We start from the raw sequence: 24,693 nt of genomic DNA on the forward strand, positions 1-24,693 counted from the left end.
CTAAACATATGTTTATGTCAATGAGCACGCAGTCCAACTTCAAGTGACAACAAATTGTTAAGTGGAGAATGTTGTTGGGAACTTTTCAATCGGCTTTATTTAGTAGAGTAAATATAGTTTCGGCATACGCTAATCTCCAATAATCAATCATGTCATAATGAGTGCTAAGCTATGTGGTAAAATTCTTCTACACATTGCCATTGCAACTGTGTGCACACATGGAAGACTCTCAAACTAAAATTGCCTACATATGCAAATATTATCATTTAAGTTCACGTTGTATCCGATATTACATCCGCATCTCAAGGAGAAGTAAAACTGATTGAATGGTTCCATACTTACCTTTCTCACTACCTTAGGAGTTTTGAAGAGTTTATCTTCCTGAGTCGAGATTAGGACACTTGTGCGCATAGTTGATTCCGCACGTCGATCATGAAACATTGCTGCAGCTTGTTTCGAATGTGCTCAATCATTGTAAGAATTGGTAATTTTTTTTTTATCTTTCTTCAATAATGCATTGAGCGATTTCGCTTTGTTTGACGTCATCATATTGTATCGACGTCCTGAAAAATTTGACTGTGTCCAATATTCAATCTCAATCTTCAATGTTAGATACTTCCTATTTTCTATTTCAACCATAAACTTGCCAAACTGTTTAAAACTGTAGGCATCTACTGCTCTTCTAAATAATTCAACGATGCCACTCCCCTGATACTTAGACTTTAGATTGTCTTGCATATGGTACATGTAATTACATTGATGTATCGTGTAAAAACTACAGTGATTTATTATAACATAGCTGGACCATTCTAGCTATCGATTATGTCGAACGTAAGAGGGTAAATTTGGATATTGACATTTAGCAATAATCAACTTCCATTCTTATCTAGCTTTCAGGGTTGTATCTTCAACTATAATTAGGGATCGTGTCACATTTTGAAATATTCGAATGTATTGTCCAAAACCCATAAAGAAATACTTGAAACAATTCTTGCCATTATTCTTAATAAAAAAATGTCAAGTCAAGATTAGTCATTCTCATGTTATGACAATACCTAACCAATTTAGTATGACTACCATCGACCTAGCCCCTTAAATCCTCCAATGTAGATTTTTTAACCTCTTGGGCCTTTTGGTAGCTCATGACCATCTCATATTCTTGACGGACGTTATTAATGATGTTTACAAATCTATAAATGGTCCGTGGATCTTGAAACTTGTAGATTATATGTTGACCAATCGAGCTTATTTGCGATCGACAAATACCCAATTCACAAATATATTCCCATGCATCATTGTGAACTACAAAATACTCATTCGTGTCCCTCTTCATCACTCGAAAATGCCAATTGCTGCAGCTCACCCACTATATGTTTCATTGCAATTCGGTGTGCTTCCTGCAAATTTATCTTTATGTTAAATAGTTGATCGACGTGAAATCTTCGTCATCGGGAATCATACGTATCGGACCAGCCTATGAATTCCCATCTACTCATGTCTCTAACTAGATAAAACACTCAAATCTTGATTTCTAAATGGAATTTCATCATCATTGTCTCGAACTACCTTGTGAATTCTACACATAACAGTGTGATCATGTTAGGTAGCTATTGTGTTGGGAATAACCGCATCATCCCACGAGTTATCTCCACCGTGTCCCAAAAATATTCACATTATTATCCCTCCAATCCTTCATGTTCAAGCTCGAAAATATTATTTCTTAATAAAGTCACACAAATAGTAGTAGACTTGCAACTTTGGTTCAATTCAATTAGCAACTTCATTTGCACTTTGAAAGTAACTTTTTATCGATGGAATTGGAATGGTCGAATGCTTCTGAATAGAAATCCTAATTTCATATCGTATTGAAAAGGATATACGTTATTTTGTATATTATGGTACATTTTTGCATACGATGTACTCGATGTTATCACAATTCCAGTAACATCTCCTTCATTCGTCTATCTTCATTTCCATCGACTATTTTTATTCCTTTGAAATTTACCGAAGTAACAAATGGGGAGACATGTTGATCCTACATCTGCATTATAAATCAAAATATTGAAAAGATTATATTAAAAATAAGAAATTGATAAATAGAAGTATTAATTTTTTTTTTGAAAAAAGAAGAACTAACAGACGACCCAACTGTTTGAATTCTCAAAATACCAGATTTGATTGTGCAAATGATTTTTTTTTCCATTTTCGCTTAAAAAATTATAGATCCGTTAAATGAAATACAAAAAATTATCTATGTATCAGCATATGTTAAAATAAAATTTAACGATTAAAAAATATACTAATTTATCGAAAACGAAATTAAATATACGTAAATATATTTACCGATTTAAAATGTTGGATATAAGCGAAATTTTTTGTTGACTTTTTAATAAATTTATGAGGTTTTATTGTTGAAATATATAAAAAATGAAAGAATCGTTATCCATGTTAGAGAAAATATATATAAAAAAAAAGTAACTTCATTTTGAAATTTAAAGCGAGAAGTGCTTGTTTTTGTTTTAATTAAAAAGGTTATTATTGTCTTTTTCATTATATTTTTATAGTTTATAAATGGCAAAGCTTTACAGGATATTTTTAAAATAGGCCCTGTCAAACCATCAAAATTCCACATTGACTTTTTAATAATTGGATATTATCACAATAGCCTCTTAAACATTAAAAGATAAAGATGCCCTTAAATATATTATACAATTACAAAATATTATTTTATTTAAAAGATAATACTATCTTTTTATTTAACAATTGAGAACAAAACACTTTCCATTTAAAGCTTTGAAAATCAGTTAATGTTTCTTATCAGTTTATTTCAATACAGATAAAAACTCTCTCATCTTTTATTAGGTTCAACCTTAAAATTTGAAAAATTTATCAAACGTTGTAGCCCGAATTTTTTTTATATCGATCACTTCGAATCGATAAGTATATTTACGCATTTTTAATCTCGTTTTCACTAAATTAGTTTACGTTTTTATCGTGAAATTTATTTCGACATAGATTAGTATTAGTAGATAATTTTTTTTCAATAGATCTATAATTTTATAAACATTAACAAGAAAAAATTCATCTGCATCTTTTGCAATCCGACGGTTGAACACCTGTTTGCTATAAATTTTTTTGGCTATTAAACAGCTAAAAAACGGCCGGCTGTAACAATCGCACAAATTTTTTTCGGTAATTTTTATTATCTTTGATTTTTTATTATAAGTAAAATTTATATTTCGTTATGCAGATATGGTTGTAATCTCAATTTGTTATTTTAGTGATTTCGAATTGGATGAAAATAGTCAGTGGATATGGAAATGAATGAGTGATATGCAGGATGGTATTCTAATTTCCGTAGCAGAGAGCACAAAACACATTAGAATGTACCTTAATTTACAAAACGAGCTCAATGTCGATCCTCTCAGTGGAATAGAGATTTCTATTCAACGGGCATTCATCCATTATGATTTCACTTATGAAGGTTACTTCTGATGCTGAAGTGAATGATCTATTAGAATTGAACAGAACATACATGACTCCAACTGCTATTTGCATGACTTTAATGAAGAAAGTTGTCGTTGAAATTGAACATGAAGATTCGGATAGAGTGATAACAACACCAATGATTTTTGGGACATAGTGGAGATAGTTCGTGAGGATGATGTACCGATTCCCGAGACAGTTTCTCTCTATCATGGCCTCATTATTATGCACAGAATTTCCTTCATAGTTCACGATAATAAGAATGAAAATGAATTTACAAATGAGGATTTGATTGCTTTATCTCGTCAGAGACATGAGCGGAGTGAGACCTTAGGAGCTGGATCGAGTGGACTGTCATCTACCTCTCTACGCGTGGTTCTCGATGATATTGATTTGTATGTCAAACAACTGTTTGAAACCAAAAAAAAAGATTTGCAAGAAGCTGTGCACCGAATTGCACTAAAGTATAACTTTGAGTTCAAAGTGAAAAAAATCAATCAAGTCATTGTTGACAATCGTCTGCGTCGACGACAATTTTCGTTGGCGTTTGCGAGTGATGAAGTTGGACACGAATGAGTGCTTTGTAGTTTGCAAGTATACAAGGGAAAATACTTGTGAAGTGGGATTCGTCAAAATGATAACAGCTAAGCTCGAGCTTGGTTTATTGTTTGACAAATAATGGACAAGCATCGAGACCCACGGATGATTTACAGACCTTCAGATATCATTAACGATATTCATCGAGAGTACGGAGTGGTCATGAGCTACGAGAAGGCTTGTAATACCAAAGAATGCGCGTTAGAGGATTTAATGGGTTGGCAGAGGAAAGCTATGCTAAATTGGCCAGGTATTACCATAATATAGAGAGAACTAATATTACTTAGTTTGGCTTTTTTATTGAGATGGAAGGAGAAAATTGCTTCAAATATTTCTTCATGGCTCTTAACCAATGTATATGGGGATTTTGAGATGCAATGCCACCCGTAATTCTAATCGACGGTACAATTCTGAAAGCTAAATACCAAGGCAAGTTGATTATTGTTATATGTCAAAACACCAACATTCAAATTTATCCTCTTGCATTGGCATAGTCGACAATAAGAATGATCAGTCAATGATTTACAAAGCTGAGGGAAGTGATCGGAGAAGTCGAGGATCTCGCCTTTGTAACTAATAGGGGACATTCTATAATAAATCGAATTGTTGAAATTTTTCCTTAGGCACGTCATGGGTATTGCATGTACCACGTACAAGGCAATATGAAGACTATGTATCGGAACAAATGCATCATTTCATTATTCAAGACAGTGGCCGAAGTTTATAGTATTGAGGAGTGTAATAAATTCATGATCGAAATTACCGCCAGTAAATCAATCCCGGCATGGGATTATCTAACAAAAGTGGGGATCGAGCATTGGGCACAATCAAATTATCTAGGACGTCGATATAACGTGATGACATCAAACAATGCGGAGTCTCTCAATGTACCGTTCAAGAAGGATCGAGAGTTATCAATTCCCATAATGATCGAAAACATTCGTAACAAGCTGCAACAATAGTTTCATGATTGATGTGCGGAATTACAAAGTTGCACGATCGTGCTAGCCTCGGCTCAAGAGGATAAAATCTTCAAGCCTGCAGAAATTACGAGAAAGTTGAATGTGGGACCACTAAATGAGTTATGCTATTCGTGAAATATGCAAGTAATATGGCATACATGGTGGACTTCACTTATAAAACATGCACTTGCAGTCGATTTCAGTTGAAGAGTTTTCCATGTGAGTTTGCAGTCGCAGTGGCTATGTATCGGAGCTTTGCAGCGAAAACATTATGCTCTCCTTTTTACACGGTCGATTCTTAGAGAGCAGCGTAGCTAAAACTATTTTTCCTCTACCGAATGAAGTTGAGTGGGAAGTTTCCAACCATATTCTCCCACCTAATACATTTGTTGCCACAGAAGTTGAACCGTGCGATCCTGGATGTCCACGTACCGACGTACGTCTAGAATATAATTTACCGAAAAGTTTTCTCAACTACGTAGGTATGATAGGTGCAGAGCAATAGGGCATACTTGCTAGTTTTGTACAAGTCAAATTTTTCCAAATGACAATTAGACCGATCTGCAATGATGTGGATGTTAAATGAACGGTGTCTACATCTACTCCTGATTAAATAAGCAATTGTTTTAGTTGGTTATGTATATTTTTTATTTAATGTTTCATGGCTTTATTTATTATTTATTTTAATTACTTATTTTCAAAATATTTACAATTATTCTGTAATTACAAAAATAAAAAAATAAAAAATTCAACATATAATACGTATATAAATTGGATAATATTTACAATTATCTCATAGCTACAAAAATAAAAATCAACATATGACGTTTACATAGATTTAATAATATTTACAATTACCTCATAATTGAAAAATTCAACGTATGGCATTTACATTAATTTGACAATATTTACAATTACCTCATAATGACAAAAAAATATACAATATTTGTGTATCACACTAACTTATTCCTCCAAATCTATATTCACGATTGGTTGATTCCATCAACCTTATGTTCGGTACCGTGTAGCTAAAAAACTAATTTATTAATTTAAAAAATTATAATAACTTATGATATGGATTGTCTCATCATCATCGTGTTCAGCACGATGGCTAATTTGCCACACACAGTCAACCCGCTTGTCTAGCCATTAGAGGAACGATACAGCCACTGAATCCAAGTTTTACTTTAGTTAATCTTGTGTCAGGTATGAATGACTGGGGTCGTACACATATATAGTTGAGTTTGCAAAGACAATCTCCAAGGTAATACAGTGATGATTCATGATCTCTGAAATGTAAATATGCGTACAACCCTCCTACAACTTTCCTCCAACACTCGGCGACATCCCTATAACCCACTCGAGCATATACTCGGGCACCGTGTACTTGTTACCTATAAGTTGGAAGCGACTGATATACAATGGTAACGACACGGAAGAACTTGGTGTTCAATATTACTCTGCCAAGAACTTGAAATGATTTTGGATATCTTTCAGTTCAATTGCGCAACAAATCCATGGCCAGGCCGATGTGCTAAATCAAAAAACACAAAACACTAGGAGTTACTTCATTTAATAAACAAAACGTTATGGATACAAAAAAATTACAATATGACCACTTTACTTACATTTTTCGCGAGTCAAGCCCCCAAAGTGGTAATATCGTGGAACGACTCGTAAGCGTCTGATATCGTCATTCGAGTTATCGTGCAGTTAGCCCTGAAAAAAATAGAGAAAATGTAGCATATTCAAATTAGTGCAACGTACTTTACTAAAATCATACAACACTTACTCAGGCAGATTTTTTCTCCACTCTGTCTCGAACGCTTTCCACTTGGCATGGTCCATCTCCCAAAACAGGTTGGGGTACGTCCCATCGATAAAACTCTTTTTCTTCGCCTAAGCCGTGAAGAGAGAGACGACATATTGTGACGGTAGTTTCAACCTCTTGCTAACCACATGCCCAGACACGTCAACAACACACTTCTTCGCTTCAGTCACGGCGGGCATCTCCTTCTCCAGGCTTGCCACTAGCTCAATCTCTGGGATCGCCACCTCCTCAGGCTCGTCACCCCATCCATCGTCCTCTTCTCCTCTGTCATCGCTTATGTCCCTGACAGGGCCACACGCTCTTGCTCCATAGATAACAAAAATGATTCCAATGCATTATCTGACCATGACTGTGGGCGACCTCCCTCTCCATCACCCTCTTGATCACGCTCCGGGTCATCCTATCGCCTGCCTGCTATATCACCTCGAAGTGCTGTAATTCATCCTGAAGGTCTATATAATGGTCACGTAGCACTCTAACATCGTTGGATAAATCTTCAACCCTTCCTACCAATTGTCATCCAGATTGTCGACCTTTTCTATCATCTCTCGTCGCAGCGTGCCGACTTCCTTAACTACAAATCCTATAACCTCTTGACGCGGTGCGCCAACCTCCTTCACCATAATTCCAGTCAGGCGGGCATACAGATCATAGAAATAATGACACTGACTATGTGCGGGAGATCCACGGAAAAGGTCTCTGAACGGGGGAGACGGAGATCTCCTCGACAGAGGTTTTGCCATCAATGGAAGAGACCCTCGATCAATTAGATCGCGCTCCTACACAAATAACAACATTAAACATTATTAACATATTTGATAAATGCTAACTCATACAAAACGATAATCAATAAATTATATTCAATTCACGCACCCAATCTTGGCCTAGGATCGAATCGGACATCTCATCGTCTTGGGTGTGTGGAACGGCTAATTCACGCACAAGATCCTGACCCTCCTCCTCCATCGACGACGTCAAATCAGTTATTACTTCAGTTGAGAATCTACATATCATGCGCAGCGAAAAATTAAAATAGATTTCAATTCTCACCAAGGATCTATTTTTTGTTTAGATAGAAATTATAATAGAAATTGTACCTTCATTGATTCTGCAAACTCCTTTGCTATTATTGCTTTGATTTTGCAAACTCCCTTACTATTCTTTCATTCCAGCAACCTTGATCTGCCACCCACAACTATTTAATTGTCCAACCTTTAATGAAATTCCACACAGAGAACAAGATTGTATGAACTATGTTTTTTTACTCTTGTGCTATCAAGAATAATAATGAAGAATTCTATACAAATTGAAAACCCTAGTGATTTATTTATACAAGCCCAAATGGGTTTGGTCTGACCAATATTTAATTAACCCATTTAATTAAATTCGATCCGTGAATTAATTAATCCAATTTAATTTGAGCATATAAATAAGCAACTCAATTAAGTAATTTATTCAACGCTTGTTAAATTAATTAATTGACAAATCACGGTCTTCTAGTTTTCCTTTTGTGTGCGACCCATCAAGTTCCAGATCACGATACCTAAAAATGTGAATTATTATTTTAATTTAATCAAAATTGACAAATTAAAAACACCCTTTTAATTTATCACCAATTTATGTTCGTCATTCCAGATTGACATTTAATATGTAATAGGGCAATACATATGACGGGAAATCTCACGTGGTACAACAAAATCATACTCGTTCATTTACCGTGAAACTAAAATTCCTTCATCAATATAATCTGATCAATTACGAGATATGAAAATGTGTCAATCTCAATTATCGATAATATATTTCATTCCACTATTAAGTCAATATAAGTCCAAAACTCCTTTTCGACATACTTGAACGATACCTAACATACCTGAACGATACAGTATCAACAGCCTTTGACAGAGCAACATCCAACACCGTCAAAGTATGACTGTACTCATATAATACACCATGATAACCTCAAGTCAAATGACCAATTCAACTACCGAACGTTAGAGATTAACCACTGACACTCAGATAGTTATCCATATGGAATTTCTTAGCTGGTCTCCAATATTTTGTTCTATAATAAAACATTCACGTGTTCATTTAAGTGCCCCCACATTTTAGCTTGTGAGATCAGCTACTTACTTCACAAGTAAAATATGCCACAAGTGATGGTCTATCCGTAATAACGATTCCGTATCTCGTTATTACTTACGACCAAGAATAATTTAAGATTCGATCATACGTAATTTGAATCTTACAATCACAACTCTTTGTCATTAACAAATTATCAAAATTTGAATCTGCGAACTCTATTATTTAATTTAGTTGAACATTAATTAAATAATAGATCATCATAAAATTGCATCAATTACATAAATTAAAAACGTTTATGTCCAATGTTGATTGAACCTAGAACGTAACACTTACAACTTCAAGCTGACATATTGACATTGCAAACCATTAATAATTATGTAATGAGATTTTAAACTACATACAATATAAATCACAAATGTATAATACTCACATGAGGGTCGTCAAAGAGAGCCGATAATTGTTTCGCAAAGGGATATCCATCCACTCGAGATGCTCGCCATTGATGCATTCAATGGCAACGTGTCTTTCCTCGCCTTGCAAATCAGGTACCCAATAGGGGACAGTTTCATGCGCCCAGATCTTCAACATATACAATTATTATATATAAATTCACTAGGAAAAATATGCTAACGTTGATTATGTTAAACATTTACGTACACTCTCAGGGGCTATTCATAGGTATCGTATTTATGCACAGACCTCTTAGGCTTTGAGTGTGATCTGGTGAAGGCGTGTATGATGTCCTTAAAACATCTCTGGGCCCACAGATAGTTGTTGAAGCCATCAATGTTGTCAACGATGTCCAGATGAAAAATGTCGATTGTAGTCTTCTTCTGGTGACATCGTACCATACTCTCAAGGATGTAGACCAGACCTAACTTCAGCTTGTCTAAAATCTTGTCACACCTCCTGATTGTGTCGATCAGCTGTGGCAAAAGCACCGTCCCTGTCTCTGGAAGTAAGCGTCATGCAGCCTGTTGCTTCTCTGAGTACTGTCACGAGCTGCTTCATCACTCATAATCTTTAATCCGGTGATCAAGGCAAACTCGAACATAGAGAAATTGACGACTTTAGCCCCGAGGTCGAAGTGGAACACATCACCATCGACTGTACTTAGCAATCGATATAGTAGTGCATCGATAATCTCTCCTGGTTACTACACATTTCTCAACTGGTACATGAGTCAAAGAAAGGAATTGTGTATCATATCTGTCAAAGCCCTAGCATCTGTCTCAACTCTGCATCTAGATGATAATTCATCTTACAAAAATTCAACTGTTAGAACATTGTACAAGAGATAATAAAATAAAAACATAATAATAGAAAATTAAATGAACCGAATCGTAACTACTATACGTAAAATGTAGATTCATTTTTTTTTAAAGGACATTATAAAAATCAAGAATATAAATATTATTTTAATCAAAATTTGTATATATATCTGTGTATGTAATTAGGTAATTTGGTTAAAAATATTATTTAATTTTAGTAGTTATCAATTTAAAATTCTTTATTTAATTACATATATAACAAATTTAAACAAAAGGGAATTATTAAAATTAAATAAAGAATATAAATATTATTTATTAAAATTGAAAAAATTAAAGATTTTTTTACAAAGAATATTTAATTAAAGAGTTTTAAATTAAACATAAAAGAAAAAAAAAAGAAATTTGCTAAACTGGTTAAAAAGAATACTTAATTTTGTTAATTATCAATTTAAATTTCTTTATTAAATTATATAAAAAAATTTAAACAAAATGAAATTATTAAAATTAAATAAAATGGAAATATTAATTAATTAAAATTGAAAAATTAATTTTTTTTCGTAAGAAGAAAATAATTAAAAAGAATTTCGAATCAAAAAACACTAATTATAAAAAGAAAAGAACAAATAAGAAAATGAATTATAAAAATAATTATTAATGAATTTAAATTGAAAAAATATAATTATTAAGAAAAAGGGGGCCGGGTCGGTCCATGACTATGTAACAATCGTGGGCTGACAAATAGTAACAGTGTTAACAGTTAGGTTTAGACGAGAGAAACTGTTTTCTCATCGAAAAAATTACCATTTCTGGCGAGAAAACCATCCCTCCACTCCATTTTACCAACTAAATCTATTCTATACTTTTTCATCTACCTAAATAATGAACGATAAACTTAAAAAATGTTAAATTTAATCTTCATACCGTATATTAAAAATCAAAACCATAATTAACGTACCCTAAACAACTAACCTTGTTGAAGACTGAGTTGTTGGTGGTTATGTTTTCTGACTGTGACCGGTATTGGGTCGACTAGATCTCGACTGTTAGAATTTTTTTCCTTTACTATTTGCACAAGCTGATTGTTGCAAGGAAGGGGTATTTTTGACATCTGATCTTTAAATTCAATTATTTTAATTTATTATTATTTTTTTAGATCTCGTTTGGTACCCATTTTTTGTAAGAATAAGAATGAAAATATAGTCATTATAGGACCCGTCAAATATGGTAGCTTAATATGATGAATAACAGTCATATTTTTCATTTTTGCGGTCAAAAAATGAGAATTAAATGGGAGCTTGGATCTCGATTGGCCCCCATCTTTTGAAAATGTAATAGGAGGAATAGTATTTTTTTAAAAAAATAAGTGGTTGAAAAAAAAGGAAATAATTTTAATTTACGTATAATATTAGTTTATAAAAAAATTGTGTGATTAAAAATAGAATAGAGGAAAATAAAATAAAATTTAATGGGGGCAGACGTGGCTTAACAAAATCGGTCAAAAGGCCAAAGTGGAAATTGACCCATGTCAGCCGGCCATTTCAAACGATTTCCTCTTCGACACAGCAATCGTGAAAACTCTCCCAATTTGCAGAGCAGAGAGGCCAGAATGTCCGCGAAGCAGGAAAGCATCATCCACACCCTACATCAAACCCTAGCCTCTTGCTCAAGTGTAATACACTGAACACACATAGATGAATTTATATATGAATTAAGCTAATTTATTAATGCATGTTTATTATGATTGTGTGGAAGCATGCAGTTGATTGAAGCAGGCGATTACAGTAAGTCGCAGCAATCAATCTCCGAGCACGTAGATTTTCTCAATTCAATATCCAGTTCCGTTTTATCAGAATCCGAAAATGAAGATTCGGAAAAAATAGCTCTCGAAATTCTCGCCCAAATCCATCAATATATATCCCTACCTTCACTTAATCAGGTCCAGTGAAGTTTCCCTTTTCTTTTTATTTTATTTCTATCGATAATTGTTAAATTTTTTTGACTTATTTTAACGGTTTTAATTTGTTTTCTGTTTAATGAATTGTAGTAATTAATCTTTTCAGGATGTTATTGATGCTTTAGCGTTTGAGTGGCCCAAGGCAGTTGCCAGATTCGCTTGTGTGTCTAAGAGGAGTTTGGAGGCGGCCGGGAGCATCATTGATCGGTTGGTTGAGACTTGTAGTCCCCGTGATATGCTTTCAATTCTCTGTGAGGTATATATCCGATCGGTTTAATTGTTCTTTTGGCGTATTATGCCCTCTTTTGGAAAAATTGCGACTAGTGGACTAGTATATGTTTAGTTGAAATATGAGTTTGATGAAAAATGTGAAAACTTTGGGTACTTTCAACTGTGAATTTCTTTGTGTGATCAAAATGTCAAATTTCTGCCAATATCTGTAGATTATTAGTTTTATCAATAGTTACTCGCCCAAACATTGAGATTTTTTGTATGTAATTATTTTTGCCATAGAGAAAATAAGGAATTGCATGGAATTTGAGCAACTTGCTGTTAATTGTCTAATAGATGGAAATGTGAATCAAATGAGACATAATTTAATTATATTCAATGAAGTTCTTTCATTGCTTTCCTTTTAATGAAGAGGAAACACAATATTTATAACCTAGAGTCTTGGAAACAGAAACAGATCTTAGCTCCCATTTGATAACGATTATTTTTTGAAAACTCATTTTTCTACTTTCTTATTTTTAACCAAACATTCACACAATAAAATATTCTACACGTAAACCTAAAAATTTCCCCCACTTTTTAACCACACATTCTCCTAAAAATCACTATTCAAAACCATTGGATAAGCTAGTGAAGTAGGATGTAGATTAAAATTTAACAGGATTTGTAAGCTGAGACAGTGATTTTTGTCAGGAGAAATGTCATGCATCTAATCCACATTGGTAAGGACAAGGTTTGACTGGATATGTCTTGAGATAATGACATGGGTTCTAAAATAGTTGCACTTTTTTCTTCTTGTGTTCTAAATATAATCACCAGTTGTTTGTTCAATGTATTCAAATTCGTGTTACTGCATTTCTCTTTTTTGATCCTTTGAATGGTTCATAGACATTCCTCCAAAATTTTCCCAGGCATTAGGTTCTCGAGATGAGCTGTTCGCTGTTCCTCGTTACTTTATACCACTTCTAAGTGGGCTTAACAAAGGTAATACCATAATATCGATTGCATTCCTATATGGGTTCTCTTATCTGTTATAGCATCTTAAAAATGTGTACAATTTTTAATTGGGTATGAACAGAAATGTTGCTTGGATCAGATTTGGCTCTAATGTCCATTTATGTAAAATGAATATGTTATATATGTGTGTGTGTGTAGAACTACATGTAATCTATGATCTGCTTCTATGACTTGTGTAATGAGAGAAAAAGCATACAACAATGAACTATATTTATTCTTAATTACTTTGGGTTCAATTCATCACTAAATCTATGCAAAGATCCAAAATAATTGTATTCTTTGCAATCATGTCAGTTCATATTTGGTGTACCCCGCATCACTCTTGTGAACAAGAGCTTTTTAGGTCTATGGTAAACATGCACATTCACTTAATTGTTATTTCTTTAATTTATCAAATATTGGTGCTGCCTTCACTTTTTGACTTATATTCTAATTTCTTCTTTTATGCGCTCTTATATGACCACATATCCATCTTAATACGTTCATCCCCCCTACGTGTACTTTATGGACATTTTGTGCTTTAACGTCTCAACACTCGGTACCATGAACCATGATTGGTCTAATAAGTAGAACTTGGCGTCTAACTTTATAGGTAATATTACATAGAATCTGATGTGACTTCTCCATTGCATCGAACCCAGTTCTAATACTATGTATTGCATCATGTTCAAGCTACCTTATTTATATGCCTCCAAAGAGTTCTAAAATCAGAAATTTATTCAATTGACTTGGTATCCTAAAATTTAGAAATAACTTATGGGCAACATATAACAAGATTGAGGAAAATATCACAAATGGTAATCCTATTCTTTACTAGAACATATTATTAGTTTATTATTTTTGAGTCCAAATCATCTTTTCCCCCATCATGCAGTCACCTGGTACTAAATATAAGTGAGCGAGTATTAGATAAAGACAGGTCTGTTTAAAAGATAAAATTGATCAATATTTTTATTCGTTTCCTATTACTATTGTTATGTTTTCATTCTTATGCTCGAGTATGTAAGCATACACACAGTCTATTAATGAAATGATTGAGTGACAATTGATCTTGAAGCTTTGGAGATAGAATGTCCTTTATTTTCATAATCCATTGGACGTGTTTATGCTCATGCTATTTGATTTTACCATTCACGAAATATGTAGAGCTCAGAGATCATAGATATGGATAAACCTTTCATATTTGTTTTCTGGTTGTAGTTCTTGTTTCCATCCAGAGGCGGCACTATGAGCAAGTAAAAACTGTGGTTCCTGTTATTCTCAATGTGTTGGAAACCATGTCTTCTGAATTAGATAATGAAGATAAAGATTTTGAGGAACTGTTCTGCAAGGCAATTGACATTGCCAACTCTATACAAGATGTTCGTGTGAAGTTGGTAAGTGTCGACACCGATGCTGATTCAGTAGTTTCATCTGTGGTTCTGCTTGGTTTTCATGAATTATTTTCACTCTTCTGGCAGGAAGGCAAGGACAGGAATAAGCTCTGTGCTTTATTAGGCCTATATGTCTTGCAGACCATGGTGGACATTTCTTGCCAAAGTGAAATTCTATTTTCAGCTGTTTTCAGTTGTGCTTAGGAATTGATACCATCTTTATAAATTAAACTATCCTTGATGCACAGGCTCTTGTTTCAATTGGCATGACAAGTGAATCTTCAAGCTGTCCCCAGTTAGTGCTACAGTTATGTCACTTCCTTCGACATTGTGAATTATCGTACATTGGTTTGATTACGGGGTCTGAGGTTGATATGCTCACAGAACTGGTTCTTGGAGGTTAATTTATGTTATTTGCATAATTTTGACTCATATTCTGTTATTGCTCTTGCTTAGATGACTAGTTGATAGTAGATATACACCTTTTACAATTTGATGTACCTAATAAACTACAGATGAAGGTGATGGCTATATGAATTGCTTTTCTCAAGTCAAACTTGGAGCATCACTTGCAGGTTGGTACTTGATGATCTTTATGTATTCACACTGGAATTCTTCTTATTTGCTGATGTTGTTGGTTCTCTATATACTCACCTGATCACTTCTATTATTACTCTATTGAATCATAATCAGTAACTTGGGGTTACAAATCTAGTGAGGTTGCTTTAGCTGCAAAAGCTGATTTGGCTGCCGTTAAAAGTGATCTCCAAGGTAACTGGTCTAGAAGGTGGGAAGCAATAGGCATGTTGAAGCATATATTCTCATGCGTCTATTTGCCATGGGAATTGAAGAAACATGCAATCAAATTCCTTATTTGTATCATGGATGGAATTTTATCACACTCTTATGATGATCATGTGGACTACTCAGCATATATGCCTACTCTCTATACTGGTTTGCAGGTACTCTGATGTCTGCTCTTGAGTTTCTTCCTTAACATTTTAGTCATATTATCTAATTGTTCAACTCACTCTCCACTCTCAGGCAATTGAAATGGTCATCATGTATGCATCAGATGCTGCGTTAAGAAAGGATGCTTTTGATGTATTCAAAAAGGTAAGATGTCAGATCTTGTGATGGTTTCATGTTCCATGATAATGTAGTAAGGTATATTACGAATTCAAACGATAATCTTTTTGTCATGTCAGTCTTATGAATTATCTAACCCTGCAGTCTTCTTTCAACGGTGTTTTCTCTCAGATGGTTGCAGGATCAGGATATTCTATATTTTATCACCTATAGTTTGAAATTTTTCATTTGTGCATTTGTATTTAGCAGGAATTATTAAGTTAAATCAACTGCTAACTTATGAAAAAGGGTAAATGCACAATGATTTCTTAGGCTGCCATTTGGAATCTTAATTGAGTCAGTATATTGGGACATAGTGCAGGGAGTAAAATTGGAGGAAGAAGGGCTATCGCTCAACTAAGTATGTTTGGCGCTAATATTCTGAACAAAAAAGTTGTTTAAGTCAAGATCTGTGGAAGTCACAGCAAGAGATTGTGAAATTATAATGGTTGTGTTGATGTAAAATTTGGAAAAATAAAGAATAAACAATATGCATGACATTGCATGTAAAATTTGGAAAAATAAAGAATAAACAATATGCATGACATTGCATGTAAAATTGGTCACTCGAACAGGCAAAAGAGATTGGAAGTATCAATCATTTAGTTTCAGTTCCCAAAACATAGTAACAATTTGAAGAAAAGGTATTAATGTTTTGTTCTCCCCCCCAAAACCCCCTATCTCTTCCCTTAAGTGTTGGGTATGCATGACATTGCATTTACCACTGAAAACTTAGAAATATTGTTTATGTTTCTTAATTATCTTTGCAGAAGCAAAAAAAAACACTGAATAAAGGTTTTAGACTTCATAGTCTGATAATAAGCTAGTTTATTATTATAAATTGATGTAAAGATGAAAGGTGTCATTTGACTGCCTTTTGGTCTCTTCTACCCCTTTGCTAAAAGTTATTAAATCCATCATTAACGTAGTTTCATATTGATGTGTTTATCACCCAGTTTTGTATTTGGTTAGAGACCTTGAAGGTCCATTTAGTTTGTACTGTGTCTGGTGAATTCACCTAATTTTGCTTTTATTGATTAATAGAACTTTAATGTATTCATGAATTCCATTTAAAACTGTTGATGGAGCCTCACTTCACATGTTATTGGTGAAATTTCTTTTCATTACAAAGCATTTTTGGAAAATACTCTTTTGAACTTCCTTGCATTTAATCCGCTTCACAAAATGCAGGCACTTGCAGACATTCCAGCATCTCTAAGATTTGATGTCTTAAGGGCCTTGATAAAGAATAGTGACTCTTCTTCAATGGTAAGCCTTCAATACAGATTCCAAAGTAGTAATCATTTATTTAAGCTTGTCAGAGTGGAAATTTTTTATACATGAAAATTTTCCCTAGAAAATGGAAAATCAATTCCGACTTCAATTTTAAGGGTGTTTGATTGCCAAAATTTTCCCTAGAATTCATATTCCAACTTTCTTGCCACATAAGCCAATTTCTAGCTTTTCTTTGAATTAGAATTCTCACCAAGCTACTGTAGAATTTTTTTTATTATTTTTTTTCTAATGGAAACAAATTCTAAGAATTATTGTAAAAAAAATATTCCATTTAATTGACAATTTTCATATAAAACAAAGTCAAACGAACACCAAAAAATAGATGATTTTCTTGATTTTTTTTTTTTTTTTTTGGACAATGGAAACAAATTTCATCTCTAATAACAGTATATTTTATCCCTTTAATTAACAATTTTCATATAAAACAAAACCAAACGAAAACCAAAAAAATACTTTTATTTCAACATTTTCCACGTGGAAAATTATACCAATCAAATAAAATAATTTACAATTTCCAAAAAAATAATTTTTAAGCAATTCAATTCCCTGAAATTCATTTTCTTTCTACCCAAATTCCATCTTCACAATCATACAGACCCTAAGATTTAATGTCTTAAGGGCCTTGATAATGAATAGTGACTCTTCTTCAATGGTAGGCCTTCCATACAGATTCCAAAGTAATCATAATTTATCTAAGCCTGTCAGAGTGGAAATTTTTGAAGTAGTTGATACTAATATAGACTTTTGTAGATCGCTCTACTTCTAGATTACATTAGAGGGGAAATGCATTTGGAAAGGTCTAAAAGAGTTCCATTAGGGGATGCCTTGGGACCGAAAGTCCATGAAAGTGCATCATTTTGGAGTCCAAGCGTTCTTGAGTTGGTGGAGTTTGTTCTAAGGCCTCCAGAGGGTGGACCTCCACTCCTTCCTGAGTACAGCGATGCAGTAAATATCTCCCTCTCTCTCTCCCCCTCTCCCTCCCTCTCTCCCATCTCCTCCCTCTATGTTGTCTGAATTTTTTTTCCATTTAAGTATATTGTATTTTATCTAAGGATACAAGTATTTGTGTGCATTCTCGTACTTATTTTTTTTAAACCAGGTTATAGCTGAATCTAATTTTTAAAATATATTTCGCAAAAAGGAATGGTTCTTTTTTCTAGTTCGTTGTATTGCTTACTCATAGAAGTCACTACCGTGCAAAAGTAGTTATGTTTCATAAATTGTTAAAAAATATTTGTCATTTTCTTAGTGGATTTGGAGCTATATATTTGTTTTTCATATTTTTATGGCAGTTTTGAACTTGAATATTCTAATAAAGTTTCCTGTGTAAAAATCTGAAGAGTTGTAAGGTCCTGCAAAATGGTTTTCTTATTTTTTTTCAGATTGTTATTTGAACAAATTTTGATACTTGCATTTTGGTTTTATTAGAGAACACGCCAAGTATGGCCCTTTTAATCTTTTGCCGAAATAGAAATATTTGCATTTGCACGTATGCAGTAGTTTTTCATTCTTTTTATTAAATGAAGCTAATAGATAGTGTACAGTCATTCATCCACTGTGCCTTCTTAATGCTGAATAAACTTTCTTTCACGCGAGTAATCCATTTATGCTTTTGATATGCTGCAGGTTTTGTCTGCCCTTAATTTCTACAGATTCATATTGATTACAGAGTCAACAGGTGAAGACAGTTCTCTTGATTAGATGTAGTAATCTTGAATTGATTATTCCTTGCATATTATGGAGCTTCCATGATATAATTTTCTTCAGCTTCTTCTTCTCCATTTTTTTTAAAGTCCTTAAACTTCCTTATTCTCCTATAGACATCTAAACCCTTCCATTACAAGATCTGCATGTCCTTGTGAATATTTTTTACGTGGTTTTTTCCCCTTTATTTTTAATCAAATTCTCCTTGTTTTGTATCAGTTGTATTGTTCTTTCTTTGCATTGTAGTTCTTCCGTCCTTTTCATATCATCAAATTCTCCTTGTTTTGCATCTGTTGCGTTGCCTTTTATTTTACCATTTATTTTCAAGGACAATAACAACAAACCCTTATTCTCAATAATTTACGATTGGCTACATTAATCTTTTTTCACGGTTCATAGGGATTCCCCAACGAGATGTGTACAAGGATTCATGTCATAAGATTCTACACTCGGCTTTATTATTTCTTTCTGATTGAAATTATATTTGAAACAGGGAATTCTAACTACACCGCAATACTGTCCAAGGACAACTTAAGGAAGGCCTACAATGAATGGCTTCTCCCGCTGCGTACATTATTGACAGGAACTATGGCAGAGAGCCAGAATAATGATGATCCATTCACATCTGATACAGTATGCTCCTTGAACCCTGTCGAGTTTGTTCTATACCGCTGTATTGAACTCGTAGAAGAGAAGCTTCAACATATATAACTTTTTACGAGCAATATCAAAAGCAAAAGTTTAATGTAATCACCGGATAATTTGGCCATACCGAGATTATTTTTGATGATTGATGCTTACATGTATCAGATGCAAATTTCAATTGAGATTGGTGTTTTTGGTTAGTTTTTGAGTTCGTATTCAGGATTTTAAAGTATTCTGGTGCTTTCTATGTGTTAAATGCTGTCTTCCCAAGAGCCAAGTGATTGAGGCGTTACATGCATTGTTTGGCTAACGTTAAAAAATTCTACATATAAGCTTCGGTTTGATAAATTTAATAAGTAAGAGGAACAATAGCGAATTTCATGAAATTTGGAGATAATAAGTTAGTAGATTTATTTTTGAAATTAATGTTTGAATTTGAGGAGGCTAAGGCACCGTTTGATTGGCAAAACATTTCCATAGAAAATGAAATTCGGGTGGCATTTTCCAAATTTCATTTTCCAACTTTGGTTTGTTTGATAGGGATTTATTTTCCATGGAATATAAATTCTTGGATTTCTTGGGAGCTGCACTTTTCTTGCTTGGGTGAGAAAATCAATTCCCACCTTGAAGCTTTTCCATTTTTTTTTATTTTTTTGGCAATGAAAATAAATTTTAAGAATTATTGTAAAAAATTATTTCCCTTTAGTTGAAATTTTTTATATAAAACAAAGTCAAACGAATAATAAAAGATAAATGATTTTCTTGAAAAAAAAATTTGGCAATGGAAACAAATTTCATCCCCAATACCAGTAAATTATATCCCTTTAATTGATAATTTTTATGTAAAACAAAGCTAAACGAAAATCAAAAAATAATTTTATTTCAACATTTTTCACGCGAAAAATTATACCAATCAAACACAATAATTTACAATTCCAAAGAAAACAATTTCTAGATAATTCAATTCCCTGGAATTCGTTTTCTTTTCATCCAAATTTTATCTTTGCAATCAAACAAACATTAAGTAAAAAATAAATATTTTTAAAAATAAGTATGTTCTTCTCTTTTCTTTTTGGTGCAAGTTTAAAGTTGAAAAACAAGTGAATTATTTTGAAAGAGTGAATATTTGGCAAAGCTTAAATTAAACTGTTTGGCTAATCTGGAAAAAAAAATAAAATAAAATAAAATCTACTAAGCCTCTAAAATTTATAAATGACTAGTAATTTTAAATATGTAATTAGAATTAATGTTTGACTTTGATTGAAGCCCTGTTTAAGCCCCATTATTTAGAAAACATACATTCGTGATTTGAAATCATTTCAATTACACATATTTCAATAAAAGAATATTACACACAAATTAAAATTGTTTTTCTTATTTTTTAACTATGGCCTTGTTTGAGCCACATTATTCGAAAAAAATACACTTTTCAACAGTAATTGACATCATTTCAACCATACATTATTTAATAAATAATATTACACGCAAATCCAAAATATTTCTTTATTTTTTAACTATACATTTCCCATCGATATACTATTCAAAAATGGATAATTGGCACAAAACGTCCATACCTTTCAAGTCTATTATGGAAAACGTCCCTACCTTTCATTTTTTGGCATTTTTGCCCTCATTTCAACCTTTCTTTGCGCTGGACGTCCTTCCGTCCATATTCCATCAATTTTTCCGTTAATTAAATACAAAAATCCATTTTTCTTTCCATAAATAAGGGTAAAATTGTCCTCACCCACTTCACCCCTTTTTCCCACCATCAACTTAGTCCATAAGTAACAGTAGCAGCAACATGAATCTGAAAATACTTTAAATGATTAAGTTAAATAAAGAAAAAATATCGTGAACACATTATATTTCACAATTCCACAACTACTGTTGCTGTCATCTTGTGTCATTGGAAAATTTTAGAAAGACATATTAAATGGGTAGTCAATTTATAATGAGCCAAAATGGTGAATGGCTCTTTTTGGCTCAATGGAGAAGATGAATGGCTCATTTTAAATTGCCTCATTATAAATTGACTACCCATTTAATATGTCTTTCTAAATTTTTTCAGTGACACAAGATGACAGCAACAGTAGTTGTGAAATTGTGAAATATAATGTGTTCACGATATTTTTTCTTTATTTAACTTAATCATTTAAAGTATTTTCACATTCATGTTGCTGCTACTGTTACTTATGGGCTAAGTTGATGGCGGGAAAAAGGGGTGAAGTGGGTGAGGACAATTTTACCCTTGTTTATGGAAAGAAAAAGATATTTTTGTATTTAATTAACGAAAAAACTGACGGAATATGGACGGAAGGACGTCCAGCGCAAAAAAAGGTTGAAATGAGGGCAAAAATGCCAAAAAAATGAAAGGTAGGGACGTTTTCCACAATATACTTGAAAGGTAGGGACGTTTTGTGCCAATTACCCGAATGTTTAACGGAAAACTGACGGAATATGGACGGAAGGACGTCCAGTGCAAAGAAAGGTTGAAATGAGGGCAAAAATGTCAAAAAAATGAAAGGTAGGGACGTTTTCCACAATAGACTTGAAAGGTAGGGACGTTTTGTGCCAATTACCCATTCAAAAATACATTTTCATTCCAATAATGTGGGTCAATTCTTTATCAATCTACTATTTCAAAATAGGTTCTTAAAAAATAATGTGACTCAAACACACAATGAATTTTTGATTTATTTATAAGTTCGCTATCAAGGCTAAGTAAAAAAACCCTTTTTAGAAATATATATGTACTAGTCATCTGCCCGTGCTGTGTTATTTTCAAGGTAATATTAGTTTATTAAAGTGTATTAAATATGTTGAATTCTCATTAATTACATTTTGAACTAATAATTATTTGAATAGATTTTCAACCATCTATCTCTGAATAAATGAATTTGTAATAAGAAAGCAAACTGATGTAGAGAAATTCAACTGAATCAAAATAGTAAGATGTTTATGAATGATATGTATACTACAATCCTTTTTTAGAATTCTTCTCATAGTTCTGTAGGTCAAGGACACTCAGCATGGATCTTGTTTTCAAGTAGTTCACATCTTTAATTAGTGGTTGTGAGAACTTTTGTCCTAACTGCATCAACCAATATTTAAATATTCGGAACATTAGAAAATAGAGATATTCAACAAGAAAAATATATTATTGCGAAGATCTGGAAAAAAATCCACTATCCTTCTCAAGACCATATTTCCATGTCAAAAATTGGTACAATATCATTGAATAAAAGTGTTCAAATTGAAACAAATTTTTTACAAGATTTAATATGTTTCCATCCTAGATTATATTTAGCAAATTTAGAGCATAAATTCAACCTTTTCAATGATTGGAAAAACAATTGGTCTCAGTCATTTTGTAGAAATAGAAACGCATGCATCATTAGCACCTTCGCATGCTGCTCCAATGTTATCCACTATTTTGTGGAACTTAAAAATTGAAATAAAAACAACGATCAACACATATTGATAATCCTATTATAAGATAAGAAAATTAAATATTTAAACAAAAATTTAAACTTAATTACAAAGAAAATTAAGTGCCATATTAGCTGCATTTTGCTATTTCCATTAGTACGATCAAAATAAAATTTTCCACTTATGAAAAACATTTGCATCAATGTTCAGTTTTATCGACAAGGAAAATAAATAAAATATCATATTGTTTTAACTCACCATATTGTTTCAACTGCTCAAGTCCTCCTGGATGTTCTTCTAACCCGAATAGAAGGTTGCAAAGGCTATAGATGCTCTTTCAACATCTGAAAATTGAAGACAAAAAAATAGCCAAAAGATCTTCACTCGAAGATTAAGGCTCTTATACTATAGTAGGGATCTAGAATAAAAGTGAAAATAAATATGATTCTCAATACTGTAATATTTTACTGCTATATACGAAGATAAAATAAATATATTCATGCCCCTGAGGATGATCAAGTATGCCATTTTATGATAAAATGAATTTAAACTTGCTTAACACGATACACACACAAGATGCAAAAAGCTGAGAATTAGTATAAATTACAAAGTCCTAATTTGTGTTGGTGATCTCATTTGTTGTGTTCAATCTTTATTCTTTTTTAGTCGAATAGACTTATGGATTAGAAAGTTATTGAGTGATTATTGAAGATTACTAGCTGCAAAGGTTTAGTGTTTTTATTAATAATTCAAGATTTTGAATTGAATTTTTTTATTTGTGAAAAATATTTGACATCTCCTTTGATTTCAAATTTTAGTTTCTGCATCTCTTCCTCCGGAATCAACTTTTCTCAAAACTTCCTATAACGAATTATGAAGATAATATATTAAGGTCCTACAATTAGATGTTTCATTTACAAGATGAAGTCAAAGTTTAGCCAGAAATTTCCCACATGCAATAACAATCAGTAATAATAGGGCATTCTTATCTAATTTCGAAATACAACATAAAAAAGTGTACCATGATTCATGCAAAGCTATATATTCTAGAAATAGCAAAAACATGAAATAAACCAATGCATACAAGAATTAAAAGGGAAAATCTGAAATTGAAACTAAAAGGTGCCTAACTGGACAGCTAAGACGGTATCACCCTCGGCGATCAGATTATAAGTCATCCACAAATCACCTGCTTCTTCTGGGACCATCTGTGGCAAAACCCAAATACCAGAACATAGAAGAGACAACAAATTACTACTATTTGAACCCAAAAGAAGTATTGAATTTGAAATTGATGTTTTTTTCCCTCTTGCCCTTTCAAGTGGAATTTCATTTTACACCATTCATGTACATTTTTTTAAGGTTTAAGAGATCTCACGATTGAACTTAGTACAGAACACTTCCTTTTCTTCCAAAAAAAGAAAGCCAATTCAAAAATATTGATCAAAATTAGCATCACGGGTAAAGGTGCAATATATTAAAACATTTAGAATCAAGCATATACTGTCTTGCACATTAAAAATCTTTACCATGTACAACCACAACTCTTTTCTCTTTTGCACGACATTGTAAACAGGAAAAAAACTGCATTGACATATAAAGCGGAAGAGTTGAAGTAATTACCTCTACAAAATTCGGATCCAAAGTGGTGTTGATTTCGGAAGCTTCTCCTTGATTTATCTTT

The 24,693-nt window shown here is 32.8% G+C and overlaps 1 protein-coding gene across 1 annotated transcript; it reads left to right on the forward strand.

Moving 5' to 3' along the window:
- The first annotated feature begins 11,738 nt into the window (after positions 1 to 11,738).
- On the forward strand, positions 11,739 to 19,777 carry LOC111381656 (aberrant root formation protein 4). The gene is made up of 14 exons (XM_023005457.1): positions 11,739 to 11,898; positions 11,989 to 12,165; positions 12,290 to 12,439; positions 13,326 to 13,398; positions 14,632 to 14,807; positions 14,892 to 14,951; positions 15,053 to 15,203; positions 15,320 to 15,379; positions 15,498 to 15,766; positions 15,849 to 15,920; positions 17,124 to 17,201; positions 17,979 to 18,173; positions 18,855 to 18,906; positions 19,426 to 19,777. The coding sequence occupies exons 1-14, from the start codon at positions 11,752 to 11,754 to the stop codon at positions 19,641 to 19,643; spliced, it is 1,878 nt and encodes a 625-aa protein (XP_022861225.1). The 5' UTR covers positions 11,739 to 11,751; the 3' UTR covers positions 19,644 to 19,777.
- The last annotated feature ends 4,916 nt before the right edge of the window (positions 19,778 to 24,693 follow it).

The sequence above is a fragment of the Olea europaea genome, unplaced genomic scaffold (assembly GCF_002742605.1).
Source record: "Olea europaea var. sylvestris unplaced genomic scaffold, O_europaea_v1 scaffold2350, whole genome shotgun sequence".
NCBI classification, from domain to species: Eukaryota; Viridiplantae; Streptophyta; class Magnoliopsida; order Lamiales; family Oleaceae; genus Olea; species Olea europaea.